Source organism: Glycine max, chromosome 8, assembly GCF_000004515.6.
Source record: "Glycine max cultivar Williams 82 chromosome 8, Glycine_max_v4.0, whole genome shotgun sequence".
Classification (NCBI taxonomy): Eukaryota; Viridiplantae; Streptophyta; class Magnoliopsida; order Fabales; family Fabaceae; genus Glycine; species Glycine max.
The window spans coordinates 5,404,627-5,426,131 of record NC_038244.2 but is presented as its reverse complement, the minus strand read 5'-3'; the positions used below and the strand labels follow the sequence as shown (position 1 = coordinate 5,426,131).

Sequence of the window (21,505 nt, the reverse complement as noted above, 5' to 3'; positions counted from 1 at the left end):
TTATCAAGTTTGATTTTAATTAGCATTGGATGATATATGGATTCATTTTGTGGCACATTTTTTTTTATTAAGTGTTGACTGATCCTGGGAAACAAACAAGACTACATTTGGTGTAAGTGGGTCCAACTGGCCTAGGCTCCACCTGTACATTAACTAACCAAAGCAATAAGAGATTTTGTGGTCTAAAATTCCCCTCATTCTCTATATTATACCAAATCATCTTTTAAATCATATACATGCATAGAAGAAAAATATGAAACATGTGTTAAATTTCCGCACAATAAATCTATATAATTGGATTTGTTACATTATCTACTATCCATTCTCTCCCTGCAGGCAGTCCTATCATTAATTGTTACATAATTAACAATATGGCTTGCCTTCATGATCAGTCTCTTTCATCTGCCCCTAGATGTGCTTATGAAACTAAACCCAGTTCAAAATCAGTACTCCAGCAAAATGTCATAGACATTGAAGCCACCACACTAGAAATGGAAGCTTTTAGAGGTCCAAGAAAGATCAATAGAGAAGAAGGTATCTGCTTGACATGGAAGGATGTATGGGTGACTGCTTCTAATAGAAAGAGTGGAAGCATATCAATTCTTAAGGGTCTAACTGGTTATGCCAAGCCAGGGCAGCTCTTGGCCATCATGGGTCCTTCTGGCTGTGGCAAATCCACACTACTTGATACTTTAGCAGGTATATATCATAAGTGAAGTTTCTAATTAAACTTTATTATTAAATTTGGTCCTTTTTTCTTAAAGAACCTAACTTTATATTTCACTGCTTCTGAATTTTTAAAAATTAAAACATGTAAATTGTTTTGTTACTATATCTAAAAACAATATGACTCTTTTAAATTGAACAACTTATTTTAAAAGTTAAAGTAAGTTATTTTAATTAATAATTAATGATTGATATTATTATAGTTAGTACATACATAACAAATCATAATTAAATATATTAGAATATTAGTTGTTAATTTTTTATTTACTTTATCTTTAAAAATCGAACCCAACTCTAAAATAATTGACTCAAACAAAAAAAAATGTATGTAATAAAAATATATGTGAAAAAAGATACTTTTGAACCCAACTCTAAAATAATTGATCGAAACAAAAAGAAATGTATGTAATAAAAATATATGTGGAAAAAGACACTTTTGAGTTTTCCTTTTTAACAAAATACATAATATATTCAACTAATATATATTAAGAGAGGTGAAAAAATAGTCATGTCAACAACAAAGATCGATCTAATTGATAAAGAATATACTCATATCTCATTGGACGTTCTGTTATCAATAGATGATTTTTTTTATAAATATCTTATAAATACTTTTATAAGTACTCATTAAACTTTGAGACACATGTGATCTGATGAGCTATCCCAATTCACCTCACCTAAACTTTACTTTCAGGGGAAAAAAAAGAAAAGATCTTGATTAAAAATTCTGAAGGAGGAAAAGAAACAAAGTTTGCAAGGAAGAAACACTTTTATTACATATCTTTCTATTAATAGTTACAAGTCTTTTATAGGATCCACCCACTGGTCCAGATCTGGTTAATTAGAATGAACAAATTAAAAGATAGTATGCATTCATATTTCAGGGCGACTAGGTTCAAACACAAGGCAAACCGGGGAGATTCTGATCAATGGACATAAACAATCGCTGGCTTATGGAACCTCTGTATGTACAAAATCTTAAACTCATTAACAAAAGCAAATAGGACTGCTAATTAGTTTCAAGAGACACATGATCACTAAACCATATTGTTTCAATATTCCATGTTGTGACCACAGGCATATGTCACACAAGATGATACCTTGTTAACAACCTTAACGGTCAGAGAAGCAGTGCACTATTCAGCTCAACTCCAATTACCAGACACCATGTCCAAAGAAGAGAAGAAAGAGAGAGCAGATTTCACAATCAGAGAAATGGGTCTTCAAGATGCCATTAACACAAGAATTGGAGGGTGGGGTTGTAAAGGAATCAGTGGGGGTCAGAAGAGGCGAGTTAACATCTGCATAGAGATCCTAACCCGCCCTAAACTTCTCTTTCTTGATGAACCAACTAGTGGACTTGATAGTGCAGCTTCCTATTATGTCATGAGAAGAATTGCTACCTTGGCTCAGAATGACCTCATTCAGAGGACTGTTATTGCTTCTATCCACCAGCCTAGTAGTGAAGTTTTTCAATTTTTCAATAACCTTTGTCTTTTGTCATCAGGTAAAGCAGTTTACTTTGGACCTGCTTCTGGTGTAAGTGAGGTAATCAGGAACATAGCCAATTTTATAGTCCTTTTATATTACAATTTAAATTCTTCTCCAATTAGTGTCCACTTACTAATTGAGTTTTTGCTTCAATTTGTGTAGTTTTTCGCTTCAAATGGTTTTCCCTGTCCTGTTCTCATGAATCCTTCTGATCATTTTCTGAAAACTATAAACAAGGATTTCGATCAGGTAATTAAGTTGACCAAGTTTTCAAGGCAATATTGGTGCTTTAATTTTGTCACGATTCAATTCTCCGTCCCTATGTGCAGTGCTCGAACTTAACTGTAGTCAACAATAGTATGATAAAGTGATTTTTCATTTCATCAGGACATTGAGGTGGATATATCGGGGAATAGAAAAATACCCACAGAAGAAGCAATCCACATTCTTGTAAACTCATATATATCATCTGAAATGAACCAATAAGTTCAAAACGAAGTAGCTGCACTATCTACAAAGGTATCATCCGTGTGGCTTAATAGATATGCTCACGTCCAATTACCTAACATTATCATTAAATTGGTTAATTTTAGGATATTAGTTCAATAGACTGGAAGAGAGGGCATGCGGGCTTCCTTAATCAATGCCTAGTTCTTACTAAAAGATCGTTCGTGAACATGCGTCGTGATCTAGGCTATTACTTGTTACGCCTTGCCATATTTGTTGCATTGGCAATAGCTTTGGCCACTATTTTCTATGATTTGGGTACAAGTTACGTCTCAATTCAGGTACGAAGGTAAAATATGGAAGAGTGTTATATAACTCATTCAATAATTAACTAAAATCCCATTGCCTTTGAATTTTGCTGATGTTCTAATTGTGTTGTACGTTGCTTCTGATTATTTCAGGATCGAGGTTCACTTGTTGCATTTATTAATGGATTCCTAACTTTCATGACCATTGGTGGATTCCCTTCCTTTGTGGAAGTCATGAAGGTACTTCAGATTATTGCTCATTGGAAATTTTATTTCAATTTTGTTGATAAGTGCGTAAGGGTTTGAATATTTATTTGTTCCTTCTAATTTCATAATTTTTATGTTTTAGTCCCTAAATCCAGAAACCATTTATTTTAAGAGAAAAACAATGATACAGTATTACGTGTGTCAGTATAAAAAAGTTTATACTTTCAATCACAGTACACTCTTGTAGATTCTAGACTCTGATAAGATTATTGATCTTTATGTTCTGATCTTGATGAGTCACCGGGATTTAATTTATCTAAAAAAAATTTGTAAGTGAAACAAAAACATTTATTTTAGTCTATAAACATACACTTTTGATATCATTTCCTAGGGGTTATAAAATCCCCAAATCATGATCTCATGAAATAAAAGACGTATAAAACTGTGACCGTTTTGCTCAACAGGAAAGTTTACGACAATGCCATCAATTTTCATTTTTGTGGCGGTTTTGGCCAAATGGAATTAAGATTAACTTACAATAGGAAAAAAAAAATATCAAAGGTATAGAAACTAAAACTAACTATATTAAATATAAGGACGAAAACATAAGAATGGTACAAATTAATATAGTGACCGAATGAATAATTGTACTTTATATAAGTAAATATTCACTAAATAATTTTCCGCTATTAATTGGTTCCCAGGTATTTCAACGAGAAAGGCAAAATGGGCATTATGGTGTCACTGCATTCGTCATTGGGAACACCTTGTCGTCGATTCCATACTTGTTATTGATTACAATTATTCCTGGGGCTATAGCTTATTACCTTCCTGGTCTTCATAATGGATGCGAGCACTTTCTGTATTTCATTTGTGTTTTATTTTCTAGTCTCATGTTAGTGGAGAGTCTTATGATGATAGTTGCGAGCGTTGTTCCCAACTTTCTAATGGGTATCATGACTGGTGCTGGAATTCTAGGAATCATGCTTTTACTTGGCGGGTTCTTTAAATTGCCACATGATATTCCTATCCCGGTTTGGAGATACCCATTACACTTTGTTGCTTTTCACACGTTTGCCAACCGTGGAATGTTCAAGAACGAGTACGAAGGACTAAGATTTGCTTCCAATGAAGTTGGAGGAGGTTACATAAGCGGTGAAGAGGTTTTGAGATATGCATGGCAAGTTGACATGAGTTACTCAAAGTGGGTTGATCTTGCAATCTTGATAGGGATGATTTTTCTTTATCGAGTTTTGTTTTTGGTTATCATCAAGGTTAAAGAGAAGGTGAGGCCCGTTGTTGTATCATTATCATGTATGTCAGCGTCTTCCAAGCGAACAATACAAGTCATGGAAAATCCCAACGCCACTCCTTTACATTGATATTTGAGAAGTTATATAATTTTGCCGTTATTGGATAAGTTTCTAGTTTATCTTTTCATTATCAGTTTCGAAAAAACATGGAGCATGATGTTATATTGTGTTATTTCGATAAAAGTATATGCTTCAACCGTACAAAACACACTCTTCCATTTCTTTCTTTCTTCTCTTTCCCTTCTATGCTACTTTTCTTCATCCAAAATTAAACTAACAATTGATATTCCTTTTAAAAATGGTGAAATAAGGTGTGGTGCTTTCAGGAAAGTACATACTAAAATTGTGTTAGGTGCCTTTCAAAAAAAAAATAGTGTTAAGTCACACACAAAAAAAATCCTGATTGAGTGAACCTCCATTATTCCCCTCTTCTTTCTTTCTGAATCTTAAATCCTCCCCTGCTTTCCCTTAGTGCACCCTCTTCCAGACCACTGCCACCAAAGCCTAATCGTCATCATCATCATCTTCATCAAAACGATAAAAAGAAACGTGAAAGTGATAATCACTCGATAAAAGGAATATACATATTATTATACAAAAGAAAAGCTTACAATTTCAAGAAATACACATCACAAACATACACAAAAAGTCCCCAAAACTGGACTGGTACACAAAAAAAAAGAATGCTTCTGCCTTTCCTAATATTATATAGTTTTGTGAATCATACAGTGGCAATTATTTCTCAACATTTATCTCAATACAAACTCCATAATATTCTTCACCATGCATTGGCATCATAAATAAATATTTACAAATCTCGTGTATATAATCAAGTTTAATTCATAAAATTCCATCATCTTGTAAACTTCAGATTCCTTGGTAAAATGGATATGACTAGTACATAACATATTGCCACACCACAATTCTGCAGCTCTAAATGGGATAACTCGACCATATATGATTACTCTGCCTTGGATTACAAGCATATCAAGAATCTAATCAATTTCACTGCTCCTTGTCACTTTGGTGAACCCAAAGTTTGCTTGGGGACAATTAATTGCTGTAGCAACAGACTTCAACTTCTCAAAGCTCTTGATGATAACCATAAATAGAATTCGATATAGAACTGCCATTCCTACCAAGATACCAACATCCACCCACTTTGAATAATTAACTTCCATTTGCCATATGTGTCTCAGAATATGTTCACCACTAATTGTCATGTGTGCTCCAACTTGATTGCTAGGGAATGTTAGACCTTGAAATTCATTCTTGAACAATCCTTGGTAGGCATACTTGTGGAAGGAAATGTAGTGCAAAGGGTATCTCCAAAATGGCTTAGGAATGTCACTTGGAAGCCTATAGAACCCACCATCTAACATCATTATGCCCAAAATTCCCGAACCAACGATTATACCCATCAAGAAATTGGGAACCATGCTTGCAACAATCATCATGAGACCCTCAACCAAGAAGAGGGAAGTGAAAAGCATAAATATAAAGTACACAAAATGTTCATGTCCTTGGTGAAGTCCAACTAGGTAATAAACCAGTGCTCCTGGGATCAATGACATCAACAGCAAAAATGGAACAGAAGATAATGTGTTTCCAATGGTAAATGCAGTGACACCATAATGCCCATTTAGTCTTTCTCTTTCAAACACCTAGTCAATGATCAAAGAGATATGTTAATTTGGTTTAAAAATTGAGGAATGTGACATTATTGATCAAGCATCTAAATCACAAGAGAGAGCTTTTAAGTGTTTAAAAGGCTAAGATTATAATGACACAAAGAAACTCAATTTCTCCTCATCAATGAGAATGTTCATGCAACAAAATCCTTATAGAGAAACTACTTTACCTTCATTTCCTCCACAAAAGAAGGGAAACCTCCAACAGTTATGAAGGTCAGGAATGTAACAACAAACACAAGCAGTGAACCTCTGGCCTGAAACAATCAAAATTAGGCTTTAAAATTAGCTTTTCTTGGGATTATGACATAAAAATGATAAACTAGCTTTATGTTCAAGTTTGTGCATTATAACTCATACTCTGCCTCACACTCCATGTTTTACCTGAATTGATTCACTGCTTGAACCAATGTCAAAGAACAAGGTACCAAGACTTAATGCCAAGGCACCATAGATGAGTAGGCGTAACCAGTAATAGCCTACTTCGCGGTACATGTTCAGAAAAGATCTTCTTGTAAGAATGAGGCATTGAGTTGAAAAGTCAGCATGGCATTTCTTATCCATTGCGTCCGAGTCCTGCATCCATTTGTTCGTCAAATATTTTTAGTAGTCCAAGCTCACATACTTTTCATTTTTTTTCTAAAAACAATATAGATTTCTCTTGCACTATAATTACTTGCTTTATATTTATGAAGTCCATGTTATGATAGGGCCTTGTTAGGAGAAATCAATGTTCATTTTAATTTTAGCAAGACTTTTCCTCTATTTTATCCCTTTTCCGTCCTTCTAAGGGTGTAGCTAGACTCACCCTTTTCTTTATTTGGGCTATTTCATTTTGAACTTGGTGACAAATCTCAGATGAATCATATGATTTTGCAAGAACATGAATTGCTTCTTCTGTGCTTAGCCCTCCAGCTATTCCTTTCTCTGGGTCCTGTAAATGAAGGGTTAATCAGTTAATAGAGCCAACTGAAAACTGAAACAATTTGTACTAAAGATCAGAGAGTGAAATCAATTTGAAGCTAAAAGCTTAACTATGAGGGCTCTACTTACCCGTTCAAAATCCTTGTTAATGGTTTTTACGAAGTGATCAGAAGGACTATGAAGACTTGAGCATGGAAAACCATTTGATGAGAAAAACTGCAGCCAAAAATAGATGTCAAACATTCATTGGTTTTCAAAAACAAATTCATTTGTGAAAAACCAAAAATTGGTTGTACTCTCGAACCTTGTTTGCAGCAGAAGTAGGTCCAAAGTAAACTGTTTTCCCAGAAGAGAGAAGGCAAAGGTTGGGAAAAAGTTTAAAAATTTCATTACTTGGCTGATGGATTGATGCAATAATAGTCCTTTGAATGCCATCCTTTTTGTTCAAGTTGGATATTCTACTCATCACATGATAAGAAGCTGCACTATCAAGTCCACTAGTGGGTTCATCAAGGAAGAGAAGCCTGGGATGTGTTAAGATCTCAATGCAAATGCTAACTCTCCTCTTTTGCCCGCCACTAGCGCCTTTAGATCCCCACCCTCCAATTCTGGTGTTAATGGCATCTTGCAGACCCATTTCTCTGATTGTGAAATCTGCTCTCTCCTGTTTTTCTGACTTTGACATGGAATCTGGCAATTGAAGGTTAGCTGAGTAGTATACTGCTTCTTTAACCGTTAGAGTTGTCAAAATAGTATCATCTTCTGTTACATATGCCTGATTTCAATGGTAAGAGGAAGAAGACAGATTAATGGACTCCATGCATGTATAAGAAAATGACTCATCAGTTCTCAATGACTAGCAAAATATTCTTACAGATGCTCCATAAGCTAATGCTTGTTTCCTGCCATTGATTAGGATCTTCCCTGTTTGCTTTGTCTTTGAACCTAACCTTCCTGCAATTTCATATAAATTATAGGATACTATGATGTTTATGAAGTTTATAACTTTTTTTTTACTCAAAAGGGAGCGCTGAGATACTATTATGTTTATGAAGTTTATAACTGTCTTGCTTGACAAATTTTCTTGGAAAATTATCGCAAGTTTTCTTTTTTTTTCCTTTGAATTTTTCTTATTTTACATGAAGTTATTCGAAAGATATGTACTAGTGCAATCATGGTAAGCATGGATTCTCTTAAACATAGTATCCGACACATTCTTTTAAACATGTAATTTATTATTGGTTGAAATATATTAGAAATTACAATTATTTTTTACGAATTTTACTTCTTATTTTGTAATTTTTAATAAATTTTAATCAATTATATACAGAAAGTGTTGAAAGAAAAGTGTCAAAAGGTGTATTGCTAGTGATCATCTTCCCTATAATGCGACATTGTAAATGTAATTAAACTATCAAAGCAATATATGGAACTGAGGGGAGACCCCAGAAACTAATTACAAATTTATAATTCAAAAGTACTTATACAAGTGTTACAGAATGTGTACTCAACTACTCGTGCAAAATATACTTTAGTGACATTAATAGTTGACAAATATAAATTCTGATAACTGATAAGTACGTACATCAATTATAATACAATTCTTATATTATTATCTGACCCGTGAAGTACAATTTATGTCATAATGTCAAAGTCTTTATATAGTTTGATCTTAAAACCATGAAAGTTACAAGTTCAAAACCATCATCCAAATATGATTACCTGCTAAAGCATCAAGAAGTGTTGACTTGCCACAGCCAGAGGGACCCATTATGGCCAAGAGTTTCCCTGGTTTGGCATAGCCTTTTAGACCCTGAAGTATTGGTTTCCTTCCATTTTTTCCATTTGAAACTGTCACCCACAAGTCCTCCCACGTCAAGAAAACACCCTCCTCTTGATCTTCCTCACCATCTTTACCAGTTTCTACTGATTTGATCCTTTCTAATTCTACCTCAAATGAGGTATCAAATTCTAAAAGGGGTGGCAGAATTTTTGAGCTATTGTTTGATTCACAATCACTAGCATTAGGTTGAAGTATAGAGCTCATTGTGAAATTTGTGTGAGTGTGAGTGTATGTGTGTGTTTAGGCACTAGGAGTGTGAGAGAGTACGCAGGTTGGTAGAAGAATATGGTCTGTACGTTGAAGCTTCCTACAAAGCCAACTCATTATATAAAGAGTTTGGTTAGTAACACGTAGTAACTATTAATGAAGACAGTGCAACAATACCAAACACTAGAGCAACACTTTAGGAGGAAAGGAACAATATGAAAATGTAGATTAACAAATGTTCACAAAGTCAAAGAAATCAATATGGTTGTCAGAAAAAAAAACTATTGTGTGAAGTGGGGAATTCTACATGAACCCCTACTTGTACCTACTTCCAAATTAGTATTTTCAATTATTTACAGTAGTAACACTGAAAAGTAAAACAAAAATCTTACAGGGAGTATTCTAGACTCCTCACTATGAGATGGGTATGGGAGTATTCTAATTATATTCTTAAATAAATTTAAGATATCTTAATACACCTTCACACACAGAACTAGACATATAAAGTTTGGAGAACTTGATATTTACGAGTAGCTTATCATTAAGATGGAATATACTATGATACCATATTAAAATTGAGTTGAACCTAATTCTTAAAAGATAACTCAAAGAAGTAGAATTGTCTAAGTCTTATATGCAGTATTCTAGTCATTCATAACTAATGCAGGGCGTGTTAACACAGAAAAAACAAAAATCACTGCCTAATGTTTTACTAAAATTCTAGTAGTGCAGGAAGCAAAAGTCTAAGATTGGCGAGTGGCAATGATATGGATAAAATTATTATATTTATGGATGGATTATAGTCTTTGTAAAAGAGAAATTAAAGAAAGTTATTTACTAGCTTCTATAAATAAAAGTGTAATGAAAACTTTAAAAAAAAAAGATCAACACAAACTAATGTATAACAAAACTAAAATAATAATATTAAGGAATTTAACTTACTTTGTCTTTGATAAAATATTTCATTTAGTTTTTAATATTTTTATTAGTTAAAAAACTCATTTCACGGTTCGATAAATAAATTTAAAATAATATTTTTTAAACTGTTAGCTTCTAATTTTTAGTTTTTTTTTATATTTTTTTTATTTTTATCCTTAATATATTTATCAATTTTTTTTATTACTTTTTAAAGTAAATCATAATTTATTACTTTTATTTAATTTTATATTTCTGCACTACTGTAATAACTCATTTTAACGAATACTTACATTTTAATATAAGTTAGTTTTTCAACTTCTAATTCATTTTTTTAAACATAACCTTAGTCTTTAGATATATAAAAGGTATGCCAATTATGTTGTACTTTTAAGTTTAGAGGATTATTTTATCATTAAATTATAATATTTAATAATTAATTTGACATTAAATTATAAAATTGAGTAACTAATTTATTATTAAATTATAAGAAGAAAAGTAATTTTTTCATTTTTTAAATAATAAAGTGGTCATTTACCCGAATTTATTTTTGCAAGACATGAAGAGCATGGTGACAATTAGACCAGACTTGTTACATCCAGATCAGACCTTAGCACTTACACATCATGTCAGCCTCTGTTAGTTCTGAAGAAATTTCAGCCAGAAGATTTACCAGATTACAACCTTTCTTGTTGGTCCCAAAATGAAAAACTTTGGTAAAAGTACATTATTATTTTTATTGAAAAGGCTGAAAACTGCAATGTTTCAACACACCATAAGGCCAAAAAAGAAAGGGCTCTTGAATGTTGGATGTGAACAGTAGCTGAAGTTGGTTGAGTCCACAGTTAATGCTTCGACAGAACTAAACTGAACCACCCAGACATCTTGTGCCTCCTTCGTCACTCCAGAAAGAAACGTGGTCGGTAGGTCACCACAACCCTTTTAGTTTCCGGCCGCTGCAAGCTTCTTCAAATAATAACAGTTCCATATATAAAGAAAATAGAGATAGGTAGAAGTAGAAATATTAATATAGAATTTAATCTTAATTAATCAGTTTATTTTTTCTTATTAATGTAGAATTGAAGAGTGTGTCTATATATATTGGCAGATATAGGACCCTAAGGCAAGGGATCAATCTATTTTTAAAAAAAAGTTATTATGATGAAAGTAGTAAAAATTTAGGGGCCGGAGATTTAAATATACAAAACTAGTGGGGGAGGGGGGGTTAAAATATACATATTTAAGTTATTTATATGTAATTATATATATATATATATATATATATATATATATATATATATATATAATTATGTATTTCATCATGTACAAATTATTTTATATTTATATGTTATATTATTGAGTGATAGTGGTGGTAAATTGGGTTTGACTTAATGTGCCAGTTCAAAAGGCCATATAAATTAGGTCGATTCGACAATTAAATTTTAGGTCTGAAAAAAGACTATTGTTTCCTGCACCTCTTTATGACTTATGGAAAAATCAATCCAGAATCTAAAATTATATTTCAGAATGTATTTTTTTTTTTTTTGGCTTCTGGAATGATTAATCTGAAAGATAAAAAAAAAATCTTCCAGAAAGAGGGCAGGAAGTAACAGCCCTGGAAAAATTGAAATTTAGTTTTGCCTACCAATTGGTTCAAGCCAACAAATCTATAACCTATTAAAAAAAATTGGTTCAGGTCAATCCAACGGCACATACTTTCTGCACTTCCACTATTATTTTTTGGCACTTTTCATTGCTTTTCAGAAAGCCTCTTTCGAAGTGCAGATTAAATTCTGGAATGAACTTTTTGAAAAACAATAAAAAATATATGACACAATAATAGGAGTGCAGGAAAAAATAACCCAATCCAACGTGCATTTCGCATCTGGGCCTGTTGGCCAGGCCTGGTACGGGTGATCCATTTGTCAAGCTTCAAACCATGGCATTGATTTTTTTTTTTTTTTATCATTTTGTAGTTCTTTTGTTGAGTAACTATATTATATTTGAATAAAAATTCTAAATTTGTTTTTCCATTGCCAACTTATACCATTTCAATAAATACCCTTACAATTTACACTAATTAAATAACAATGTAAAAAATTCCAATAATTATTACATAAGATCATTCGTATAAAAATTTGACAAGTATCAACACTAAATTTCAAATGACAATTTTATTTTTGTTTTGATTGACTATGTATATGAAGATATCAAATGAGGATTTATATATATAAAACTAAAGCACCTTATAATCTTGAATAACATCATTAACTAATTTGAGTACATCCTTATTTTTCATTTCATACAGTTTGTTTTTTAACACATCAGGGTCGGTCTAATAAGGAAAGGTCTGGGTAGCCTACACAAGATTCTAGGTTTTAACCATGTTACCAGTACTATTGATAGTTTGATACATTCTTACTTTTCTATTTCATTCAATTTGTTATTTAACCCATTAGGGTTGGCTTAATGCAGTGTCTGGGTAGTCTACACAAGGTTCTAGGTTTTAACCTTGTTAGGACTATTGTACAACAAAAAGAAAACTATAAATTCACACTCTTTTTTTTCACTTTAAAAGAAGCTTAACAATAGTAACGTAGAGACTGTTAACCCCGAGCTGAAGTCGAACTACTGCTTAGACAGCATTATGATCATCAATTCCCCTCATTTGGAGTTCACTGATGTTGATTCTGGAGAAAATTTTAGTTTCGGGTTTAATGCCAACACTAACTTGTTTTGATTTCTCCTTGCACTTACTGATGGCCAAGAATAGAACTCGATACAGAACAATCATGGCAAACATGATAGCAAGATCAACCCACTTAGAGTGACCCATTTGCACGTGCCAAGTGTCAGCTAGAACTTCCGAAGAAAATGGCAAGTCTTCAAATTCATTTTTTAACAGTCCTTGGAAAGCATAGGTGAGGAAGGAAATGTAGTAGAAAGGGAATTTCCACACTGGTTTGGGAAGATCATTTGGAAGTCGATAGAATCCACTTGTTAAAATCATGACTCCTTCAATTCCTCCACATACGATCACGCCCATGACATAGTTTGGAAAAACACTCCCAACAACCATCATAAGGCTCTCAACCCAAGTCACGGTAGCAAATAAAACAGAAATAAGGAATACAAAGTTATCAACTCCTTTATGTAGTCCAGAAAGATAAGTAACCACAGCTCCCGGAATGATTGACATCAAAAAATTGTAAGGAACAGCAGAGAATATGTTGCTTATGAGAAAAGCCGTAATACCGTAGTGCCCATTCAGTCTCTCTCGCTTAAACACCTGACATAGTAAAAGGAAACAATATATTTGTGTTATGGAGAGGCATTTCGGCATTTGTACCCAGATTCTAGTTAAAAAAGTGTTAGGAGGAAGTTGTTTTATTTTTTATTTCTTCTCATAAAATTATTTGGTTGTGAATCACCGCTTTATGAATGTAATGATATGACCCAGAATCCGTCGTCGGTCATGCCCTAAACAAGGAACTGAGGGAAGGTTCTCAAGTCAGTATAGGGCTGGATACACGTCAGTCACTCAAATACATCTCGATCAGCCCCATCAAGATTAAGAAATTAACTTATCTTAAAAATTACATTCTGTTTTTTCTTTCTATTCTCAAAAATTACATTCCGTTAATCAAAGCTACAAGAATTCATTTTAAATTCTTTGAATTACTTTTTTAGAATTTTATAATATCGCATATATTGCAAGAATTTTGGTTAGTTTTTGTTGGTAGAATTCAATTTGAATTCTTAAATTTTACATAGACAAAAAAAAAAATATAATATTAAAATATAATAATTTTTGAAGAAAAAAAATCTTTAGAATTCTTTCCTTAAAATTCAACTTCCATTTCCATGAAAAACTTTTTAAAAAAATAATAATAAATCTAATAAATAATAATTGTTGAACTCAAGAACCTAATCTTATTAAATAGCGTTACGAGCCAATAGATATTAATGTATTCACTCTTAGGTACACTTGTTTGTTAGTACACCATTCTGCTGACATGTGAAGGAGGAAATGTGAAGGTACTGAAACCTGGAGGAAGAAAATACCGGACAACTTCCGTGTAGGTACAACGAGTTTTTTTATTATGTTAACTTTCATTTTAATTACTACATGTTAAGAGTAACCAACATCTTTGTTAATTAGATAAATTAAGGAAAATACTCTAAATATACTCATTTTTTCTTCTATTTAATTTTATTTTTTTATTTATTTCTTCATTTTTCATATTACCACATCTATTATTTAATGTTTTTTTCTCTTTATATGTTCTTCTTTCTTCTTATCTTTCTCTTAATGTTATGTGATTATTCATGAATTATAGGTTGAGTCACGTTACTTTGGATACGAAATCCAGTGCAGGAGTACAACGCAGTGAAACTTTGAAGTTATAAAACAACAATTTTACCTTCATTTCCTCGATTAATGGAGAGATTCCACCAACAAGTGTCATGAAAGTCACAACTGAAACGAAAAAACAAAGCAGCGATCCTCTATCCTGAAGCATAAATGAGAATAAACATCAACATTCTACATCGTAAACATAGGAGTAAAACAATATTTACATGAAAAGACATCTTATATTAATTAATTTAATCCCTTAAGGATACATTAATTCTATCATCACTTTATATAATATTTTTAATGTTTAAATTTTTAATATTTTCCCTCCCTTAATTTATTAAAGTTTAACAATATATTAATGATTTTTGCAATGTTATGCAATAGTTCAGGAAATAGTTCACTTTTTTAAAAACACCATAAATTTTATTTTGAGTTAAAAGAAAAATTTAAAAAAAGTTCAGAAACTAAAAATATAATTATAACCTTATTTTTTAACATTTTAATTTTTTTGTTAATAATATTAAGCAAGAATAAATTAAGGGATAAAATCAATTAAACATTTTAAGTTTCGAAAATTAAATAAATAATATGGTATAAGATTAAATAAATTTTTCGTGCTTTTTAGAGTTTTTTTAATTTTATTTTAATCATTTAAAAAATTCTTTTTTGATTTTAGTCTTTAATTTATTTTTTATTAGTTTCTATTATTAAGTAATGCAACAATAATGTTTGCAGTCTATTAACTTATGACATCATCAAAGAAACTTTTTTTTATAAATTATATTGTGCTTTTAAATACTCATTCGTTTAAAATATTCGATAAAATCAGTGATGAGAGATTTAAAACAAAAATTACCAATAAAAATTAAATGTGATTATTTTTTTGCATTTAATTCTTTGATAACTTGATAAGTCCATCAATAAGTTAATAATATCTCTATTATGTCATCGGTTGGTTACTATTTTTTTACACAGACTAAAATAAAAAAATAGAGAATTAAAATTAAAAATACCTTATTTTACAGTAACTAAAAGGTCATTTAAGCATATGATATAATCTTTGTAAGAGCAAAAATAAGATTTTACTATAAATAATTTTACCATAATCGATCGCAAATCCGGGCCGCCACTGTGATAAAAGATAGAGCCCACGCTTAAAGATATGAAGATAAAGACAACTAAACGTGCCCAATAATTGTTTGTGTCACGATAGATTTGCAGTGAAGCTCTTCTTATAAGGATTAGGCACTGAGTAATGAATGCAGCGTGGATTTTCTTCTTCTTCCCACATGCACCGAAGTCCTATACACGCACGTGCAAAAGTTAGTGAATCATAATTTCATGCATGGTACACTCAAATTATTGAGTTTGAAAAGTTGTACGTTCTTTGTTAATTATTTATTACAATATATAGTCTAAAACGAAGGAATACTTGAATTATTCATCAATATGAAACTTACGGTTTCACTTTTTGCGATTTCACTCTGAACATGATTGCTAAATTCAGAAGATTTATAAGAATTGACAAGGATTTTAGTTGCTTCTTCAGTAGTAATTCCTTCATCAGCATCCTGAAAATTAACAAATCAATCAAGTTACAATTTTTCAATTTATTATCAACAAGATGTAATTAATAAGTATAACACCATATAAGTGCCCAAAAGCTTACAAATAATTAAACACTAAGTAGACAGATTCAAAGTTTGAACATATGTACCTGGTTGAAATCTTTGTTTATGATCCTTAAGTAGTGATCAGAAGGATTATATAGAGGTGGGCAAGGAAAACCATTTGAAGCAAAAAACTGCACCAAATGAAAAGCATCACTATATATATGTAACTGGTCAACAATATGTTTATTTTATTTTCTATTATAATTATTTGTTCCTAACCTGATTTGCATCAGAGGCAGGACCAAAATATACTGTCTCTCCGGAAGAGAGAAGAAAAAGGTCATGGAAAAGTTGGAAAACTTCACTGCTAGGTTGATGGACGGAAGCAACAATAGTCCTTTGAATTCCATCCCTTTGAATTAGATTTGCAATTCCACTCATAACATAATAGGAAGCTGCACTATCAAGTCCACTAGTTGGTTCATCAAGGAAGAGGAGTTTTGGGTGTGTTAGAATCTCAATGCAAATGCTAAGTCTCCTCCTTTGTCCCCCACTGAGGCCTTTACAATTCCACCCTCCAACCCTTGTGTTGATGGCATCTTGTAGACCCATTTCTCTCAGTGTCATATCTGCTCGTTCCTTCTTCTCTTCTACAGACATGGTGTTTGGAAATTGGAGCATAGCTGAGTAGTATAAAGTTTCCCCAGCGGTTAAACATGACAGCATAGCATCATCTTGTGTTACATAGCCCTGCAGATTTCACATGATGTAGGAGAGAAGTTAATAAATAAATAAAAACTCCTTTTTTACAACTATATATTCTTCTGTCTATGGTTATCCAATTGAGATTTGAATTGCCAATAGTTGAGCTATAATGTTTTGAGTAGTCAATCATAATTTCTATCGAATCGAAAGATGTTTGATCATATAGATGGCATATAACAACTTAACGTGAAGTCTTATAAAACAAAATTAACGTGAAGTCTTATAAAACAAAATTATTAGTTATATCAAAGTGTGCAAAACCTTATTTTAGAAGAATGGAAAAAAGCAATTAAAAAGCTAAATATTGTACATACATATGGGTGAAAGAAAAGGAAAAGAATAGGAAAAAATAACAAATTGTTGAATCGGATGATTAATGTGGATGATATGAAATTATATAGATTCATTCATATGTATATATAAATATAAATCATGTAAGATTCATCTTATATGATAAGAATTGGTAGGTAGCCAATTTGTATTAAATCATGAATAGTAAGATTTTGATTACTATAAGTTTTGCATGTCTAGTACAAAAGATGCTTTTTGTTGTAAGAATGTTCCCGATCTTACTGATGTTCCATAAGCCAGTTCTTGTTTGTGGCCATTGATTAGAATCTTCCCTGTTTGCTTTATGTTTGATGTCAATCTTCCTGCATCGTTTGAATTATATGATCATAACTGTTATAAAATAAATAGCTTCCAGCAAACAAAAAGAAACTGCTTCTGATTATACTGTACTACGGCCATCAATGTAAAACTCCTATACTTTTTTTTTTCTATCATGTATTAAACTGAGTCTAGATTAATTTCATTTACGTCCAAATAGAATTTACAAAGGTTTCCTTAAAAAAAACTAACATGCTTGTACAAAATATGCTTCAGTTGAAAAGTGAAGTGTCTATACAATACATGAAGAATGAAAAGAATGGTAATTATAAAGCTAGTTATTAGACACCTACTGTTAGACTCATACACTTAGTCATACTCATGCAAAGGTGGTACATAAATTTCAGTAAACTAGCTATTAATCAGTAATTACCTGCTAAAGCATCAAGAAGTGTGGATTTGCCACTGCCAGAAGGACCAATTATAGCCAAAAGTCTCCCTGGCTGGGCATAACCTGTAAGCCCATGAAGAATTAGTTTTCGGTTCTTTCCATTTGTAACAGTAGCTTCCAAATTCTCCCATGTCAGCGTAATGTCATTCTGTTCTCCCATTTCGATGAGACTAATTTGAGTGCATCCTGATCAATATCTGCAGATGCTTATTTATAAATGAAATTATCGTAAAAGCAACCCATTACAAAAAAAACACGGTCAAATACAAATGGTATTTTTTTAATAAATATAATAAATTTTGGACTTTTATTGCAGATTATTAATTATTTGAAAGAGGACTTGGCAATAGATATGTAATGTGGTGGAACCAGGGACAGAAGTAGCTAGATATTGAGAAACGGGAGCAGCCGGCCCTTATCAAAACCCTACTAAAATTTGTAGTTAAAAAAAAAATGCGCCCTAAGCTGCTACGTGTATTTGCCTCTCTAGCATGTGAGAATCGACATGATATATATCTTCTGAAATATACTATATAGACTCATGTTTTATCAACTTTTTTTAGATGCTTCAATGTGAATGTTTGTTGTTACCAAAATAAAAAAAATGTGAATAAATGATTGAACATACCTCACAATATTCTCACCCCTCCTAACAATATGTTTTGGTGTTGTCTCTAGGTATAGCCCAAACCCAAATATCTCAAAAACGTGTGAACGGTGCAGGATTGTTCGTTTAACTTGTTCTTTTAAGTTCGAGTTTTAGATATATAACATTAAATATTTGAAATTGAATATTTTTTTTCATAATAATTTTATTGAACTAAAATTTGATTACCTCAAGAAATAAAGAATATCTATAATCTATAAAATAAGGAAAATAGATGTGGTAGAACCCAAATATTCAGTAAGGAAAAAGACTCTGGTATGTGAGTTAATGTAGGTTGTCTACTAGTACAAAATGCAGTTAGCAGTTGCGCACAGACGGACCCAATACAAGACAAGTGACTCCAATCCATAAATGTGGCGCATTATTTCTATGTCCATATTAGTGAAAAAATTATTAGGAGTGGAGGATATATATGGTTATTGGTCTAATCATGGCAGTCCTCATCCTGGCGGCTCGAAAAGTCTTCCAACAAAGTTTTAATTTTTTAGGATGATATTTATGAATTTGGTCAAATCACAATCACATGGTTCCAATTTAATTCATTCATATATGTTAGAAAAAAAATCCCAAATTCCCGTCGCAACATTGCGTTGCTAATCAAATTATGTTAAAATTATAGTTTCAGATTTTCTGTACTTAAAATTGTGAAAAACTATATTTTAAATTTCTGTGTTTTGGGTCAAAAAAGTCCCTGTAGTTTCATTTTGATGAATACAGTCAATTTTAATACATTTATCAGATTTAGTCTCTCTTCTCTATTTTAAGTTTTTTTTTATTAACAAATATTAATTGTTATGAATATATGTATGCGATTTTATTTTGAAAGAATGTGACAGTGCTAGCTAACTAGGTACAAAATTTATTGAATTGTCCATGAATTTGTTTTTGTGGCATTTAATACTATCAGAAAATTTAGTGTACTGATAGGTGAATTTTTTATTTGTATTTTTTCAGTTTAAATGGGTGACTTAGTGCATGTTTAGATTAAAGTACACAAACTTAAATTTGAATGTATTTCATTTTAGAAACTGAGTTTATAAAAATAACCATGGTGTTCTTTTAATTGAAACTTAGTTTTAGGTTAAATATGTGTGCTAACGTATTTATAAAGGAAACCAAACATATCACCAAATTAATTTTATTGGACAAAGTTTGAAGAGATCAAACGGTAAACTAAACATAGTCTATGCTATTCAGGATTGATCAATCAACTATTATTTTACAATTTATGGAGATTTAAAAGTGGGGAAGTGGCAAGTTTTTAAATAAAGCGATCGAATGAACAATGACTAAGAATTTATTTATTTTTCAATAAGAGTGGGGAAGCGTCAGGTTTTTAAATAAAGTGGATATATGATAAGGAAGCTTGATTTGATGATGATAAATAGGTCTATTAGATTGGACTAGAAATTGAAAACTTTGAAGAACTAAGTTCAATTGAAATAAGATTTTTTTCATATAGATCATAGGTATTTTTTATTGAAAGTAATTTTGTTATTCAGGTAACATCATGGGTAATAATTATTCCTGAGTTTTACGCGCTTGATAGTTGATATAAAATTGGTGTAGAGTACGTGCTAAAAATTTGTTGAGATCATATCATGAAATTGGATTTTATTATGTGTTTAATTTAGGCATTTTGATGTAAAATTGTTAAGGCTAGGACAATGATCATTCTTAGGAAGTTTGCATAAACAAGAAGTGAGACTTATGCATGGGATCTTAATTAGTCTAAATGGTGACCGAGTAAAAAAGGTTGATAAAAGTTTCTATAAGGCATAAGCTATATAATTTTGTCAGGTTTGTGAAGGAGTAAGTCCTGGTTTTTATTTGGAGAATAATACCTTCATGACCTAGATGTGAGTTCTCTAAATTCTGCTTTGAAAGACAACTATCTTTTTGTAACTTGAGTTCTCTAAATTTTACTTTATTAAATGTTTGTTTATTTGTTTAATAGTTCTTTTTGGACAACTGATCAGTGTGAATATCAAAATTCTGAGCGACACAATTCAATTCAAAATAGTGATTACTATATATTCAGTCGAATTTTTTAATAGTTAATCTATAACGGCGCAAAACAAACGTAAAAAAAGTATCGAGAACGTCCTAGTTAAAAAGAAAATACTGTGACAATATAATAAAATTAATTAAAAGAGATTAAAAAAATTGAGCTTAAAATATTAACTATGATAAAAAAATATTATTTTAATATTTTATTAAAATTCCTGTATAAAATAACCACAATATCCCCGGTTGACTATAAAATCTCAACCAAAAACATTGTAACCCAAATAAATTATAAAAAAATATTTATATGATTAATTTAAATAGAAAAATCATTTAGAATTAATAAATTAAATTAAAAAAATACGTATTATTATGAAATAAAATTAATTTATTTTAAATTTTAAATAAAATATATAAATAATTATAATTATAAAACCAAAATTTTGATAACAAAATTAAAACAAAAAATTTTAAATTTTACAAAAACTTAAAAAAAAAAAATTAAAAACTAAAAAAACTCTATTTTATAGGACAACAATAAATCAATGAGAACAACAATAAAAATAATAACAATAATAATTATAACAACAAACATATCTATCATGCTTCATAATTACAAGTCCTATTTCAAGAAGATAATTACAAAAATTTAAAATTAAATTTAATTACTTTAGAGAAAACAATATTGCCACGTTGTTGAGTACGTGTTGCTTATCCTTAACGACAATTTTTATATTTTTATAAAACTATTTTCTTCTCCCTTGTTTCTACTGAAGCCGAAACAATATTCTTATATAAGTATAAGAAGTCATATTTCTCAGGTCGAAAATATGTATAACTCTTTAATTAAATTGACACTCAAATTATTTTAAAGTATATCACCCAAGTGCATAAATTAGAGGAAACTAGCTGCTACTCACCTGCTAAAGCATCTAAGAAGTGTGGATTTGCCGCAGCGACC

The 21,505-nt window shown here is 31.1% G+C and overlaps 2 protein-coding genes and 1 pseudogene across 3 annotated transcripts; 1 reads left to right on the top strand and 2 right to left on the bottom strand.

The window, feature by feature from the left end:
* Positions 1–335: 335 nt before the first annotated feature.
* On the top strand, positions 336–4,713 carry LOC100775718 (ABC transporter G family member 1-like; annotated as a pseudogene).
* A 73-nt stretch (positions 4,714–4,786) lies between these two features.
* LOC100792958 (ABC transporter G family member 1) lies at positions 4,787–9,229 on the bottom strand. The gene is made up of 8 exons (XM_003532559.4): positions 8,830–9,229; positions 7,982–8,061; positions 7,412–7,882; positions 7,237–7,323; positions 6,992–7,117; positions 6,568–6,759; positions 6,354–6,440; positions 4,787–6,156 (listed from the first exon to the last, which is right to left on the bottom strand). Exons 1-8 carry the CDS (start codon positions 9,152–9,154, stop codon positions 5,488–5,490), a joined length of 2,037 nt encoding a protein of 678 aa, XP_003532607.1. The 5' UTR covers positions 9,155–9,229; the 3' UTR covers positions 4,787–5,487.
* A 3,020-nt stretch (positions 9,230–12,249) lies between these two features.
* Positions 12,250–18,609, bottom strand: LOC100820615 (ABC transporter G family member 11-like). Of its 2 annotated transcripts, XM_026129390.2 has the most exons (9): positions 18,499–18,609; positions 17,853–18,067; positions 17,384–17,463; positions 16,325–16,795; positions 16,150–16,236; positions 15,893–16,003; positions 15,534–15,734; positions 14,497–14,586; positions 12,275–13,361 (listed from the first exon to the last, which is right to left on the bottom strand). In XM_026129390.2, the coding sequence occupies exons 2-9, from the start codon at positions 18,028–18,030 to the stop codon at positions 12,708–12,710; spliced, it is 1,872 nt and encodes a 623-aa protein (XP_025985175.1). In that variant the 5' UTR covers positions 18,031–18,067; positions 18,499–18,609; the 3' UTR covers positions 12,275–12,707. The 2 variants fall into 2 exon arrangements, with proteins under 2 accessions (NP_001352052.1, XP_025985175.1); NM_001365123.1 differs by lacking the exon at positions 18,499–18,609 and having other exon boundaries at positions 12,250–13,361; positions 17,853–18,047.
* Between the last annotated feature and the right edge of the window lie 2,896 nt (positions 18,610–21,505).

What these genes read in the sequence shown, in the direction of transcription:
- LOC100820615 (XM_026129390.2), bottom strand. Translation starts at nt 18,030, where the DNA reads ATGGGAGAACAGAATGACATTACGCTGACATGGGAGAATTTGGAAGCT. An exon ending in CGGATTTGCGATCGATTATG is followed by an intron (nt 14,587 to 15,533) that starts GTAAAATTATTT and finishes TTTATGCTTCAG; the next exon opens with GATAGAGGATCGCTGCTTTG. An exon ending in CATTAATCGAGGAAATGAAG is followed by an intron (nt 13,362 to 14,496) that starts GTAAAATTGTTG and finishes TTACTATGTCAG; the next exon opens with GTGTTTAAGCGAGAGAGACT.
- LOC100792958 (XM_003532559.4), bottom strand. Translation starts at nt 9,154, where the DNA reads ATGAGCTCTATACTTCAACCTAATGCTAGTGATTGTGAATCAAACAAT. An exon ending in CATTAGCTTATGGAGCATCT is followed by an intron (nt 7,883 to 7,981) that starts GTAAGAATATTT and finishes CATTGAAATCAG; the next exon opens with GCATATGTAACAGAAGATGA. An exon ending in TTAACAAGGATTTTGAACGG is followed by an intron (nt 7,118 to 7,236) that starts GTAAGTAGAGCC and finishes CTTCATTTACAG; the next exon opens with GACCCAGAGAAAGGAATAGC.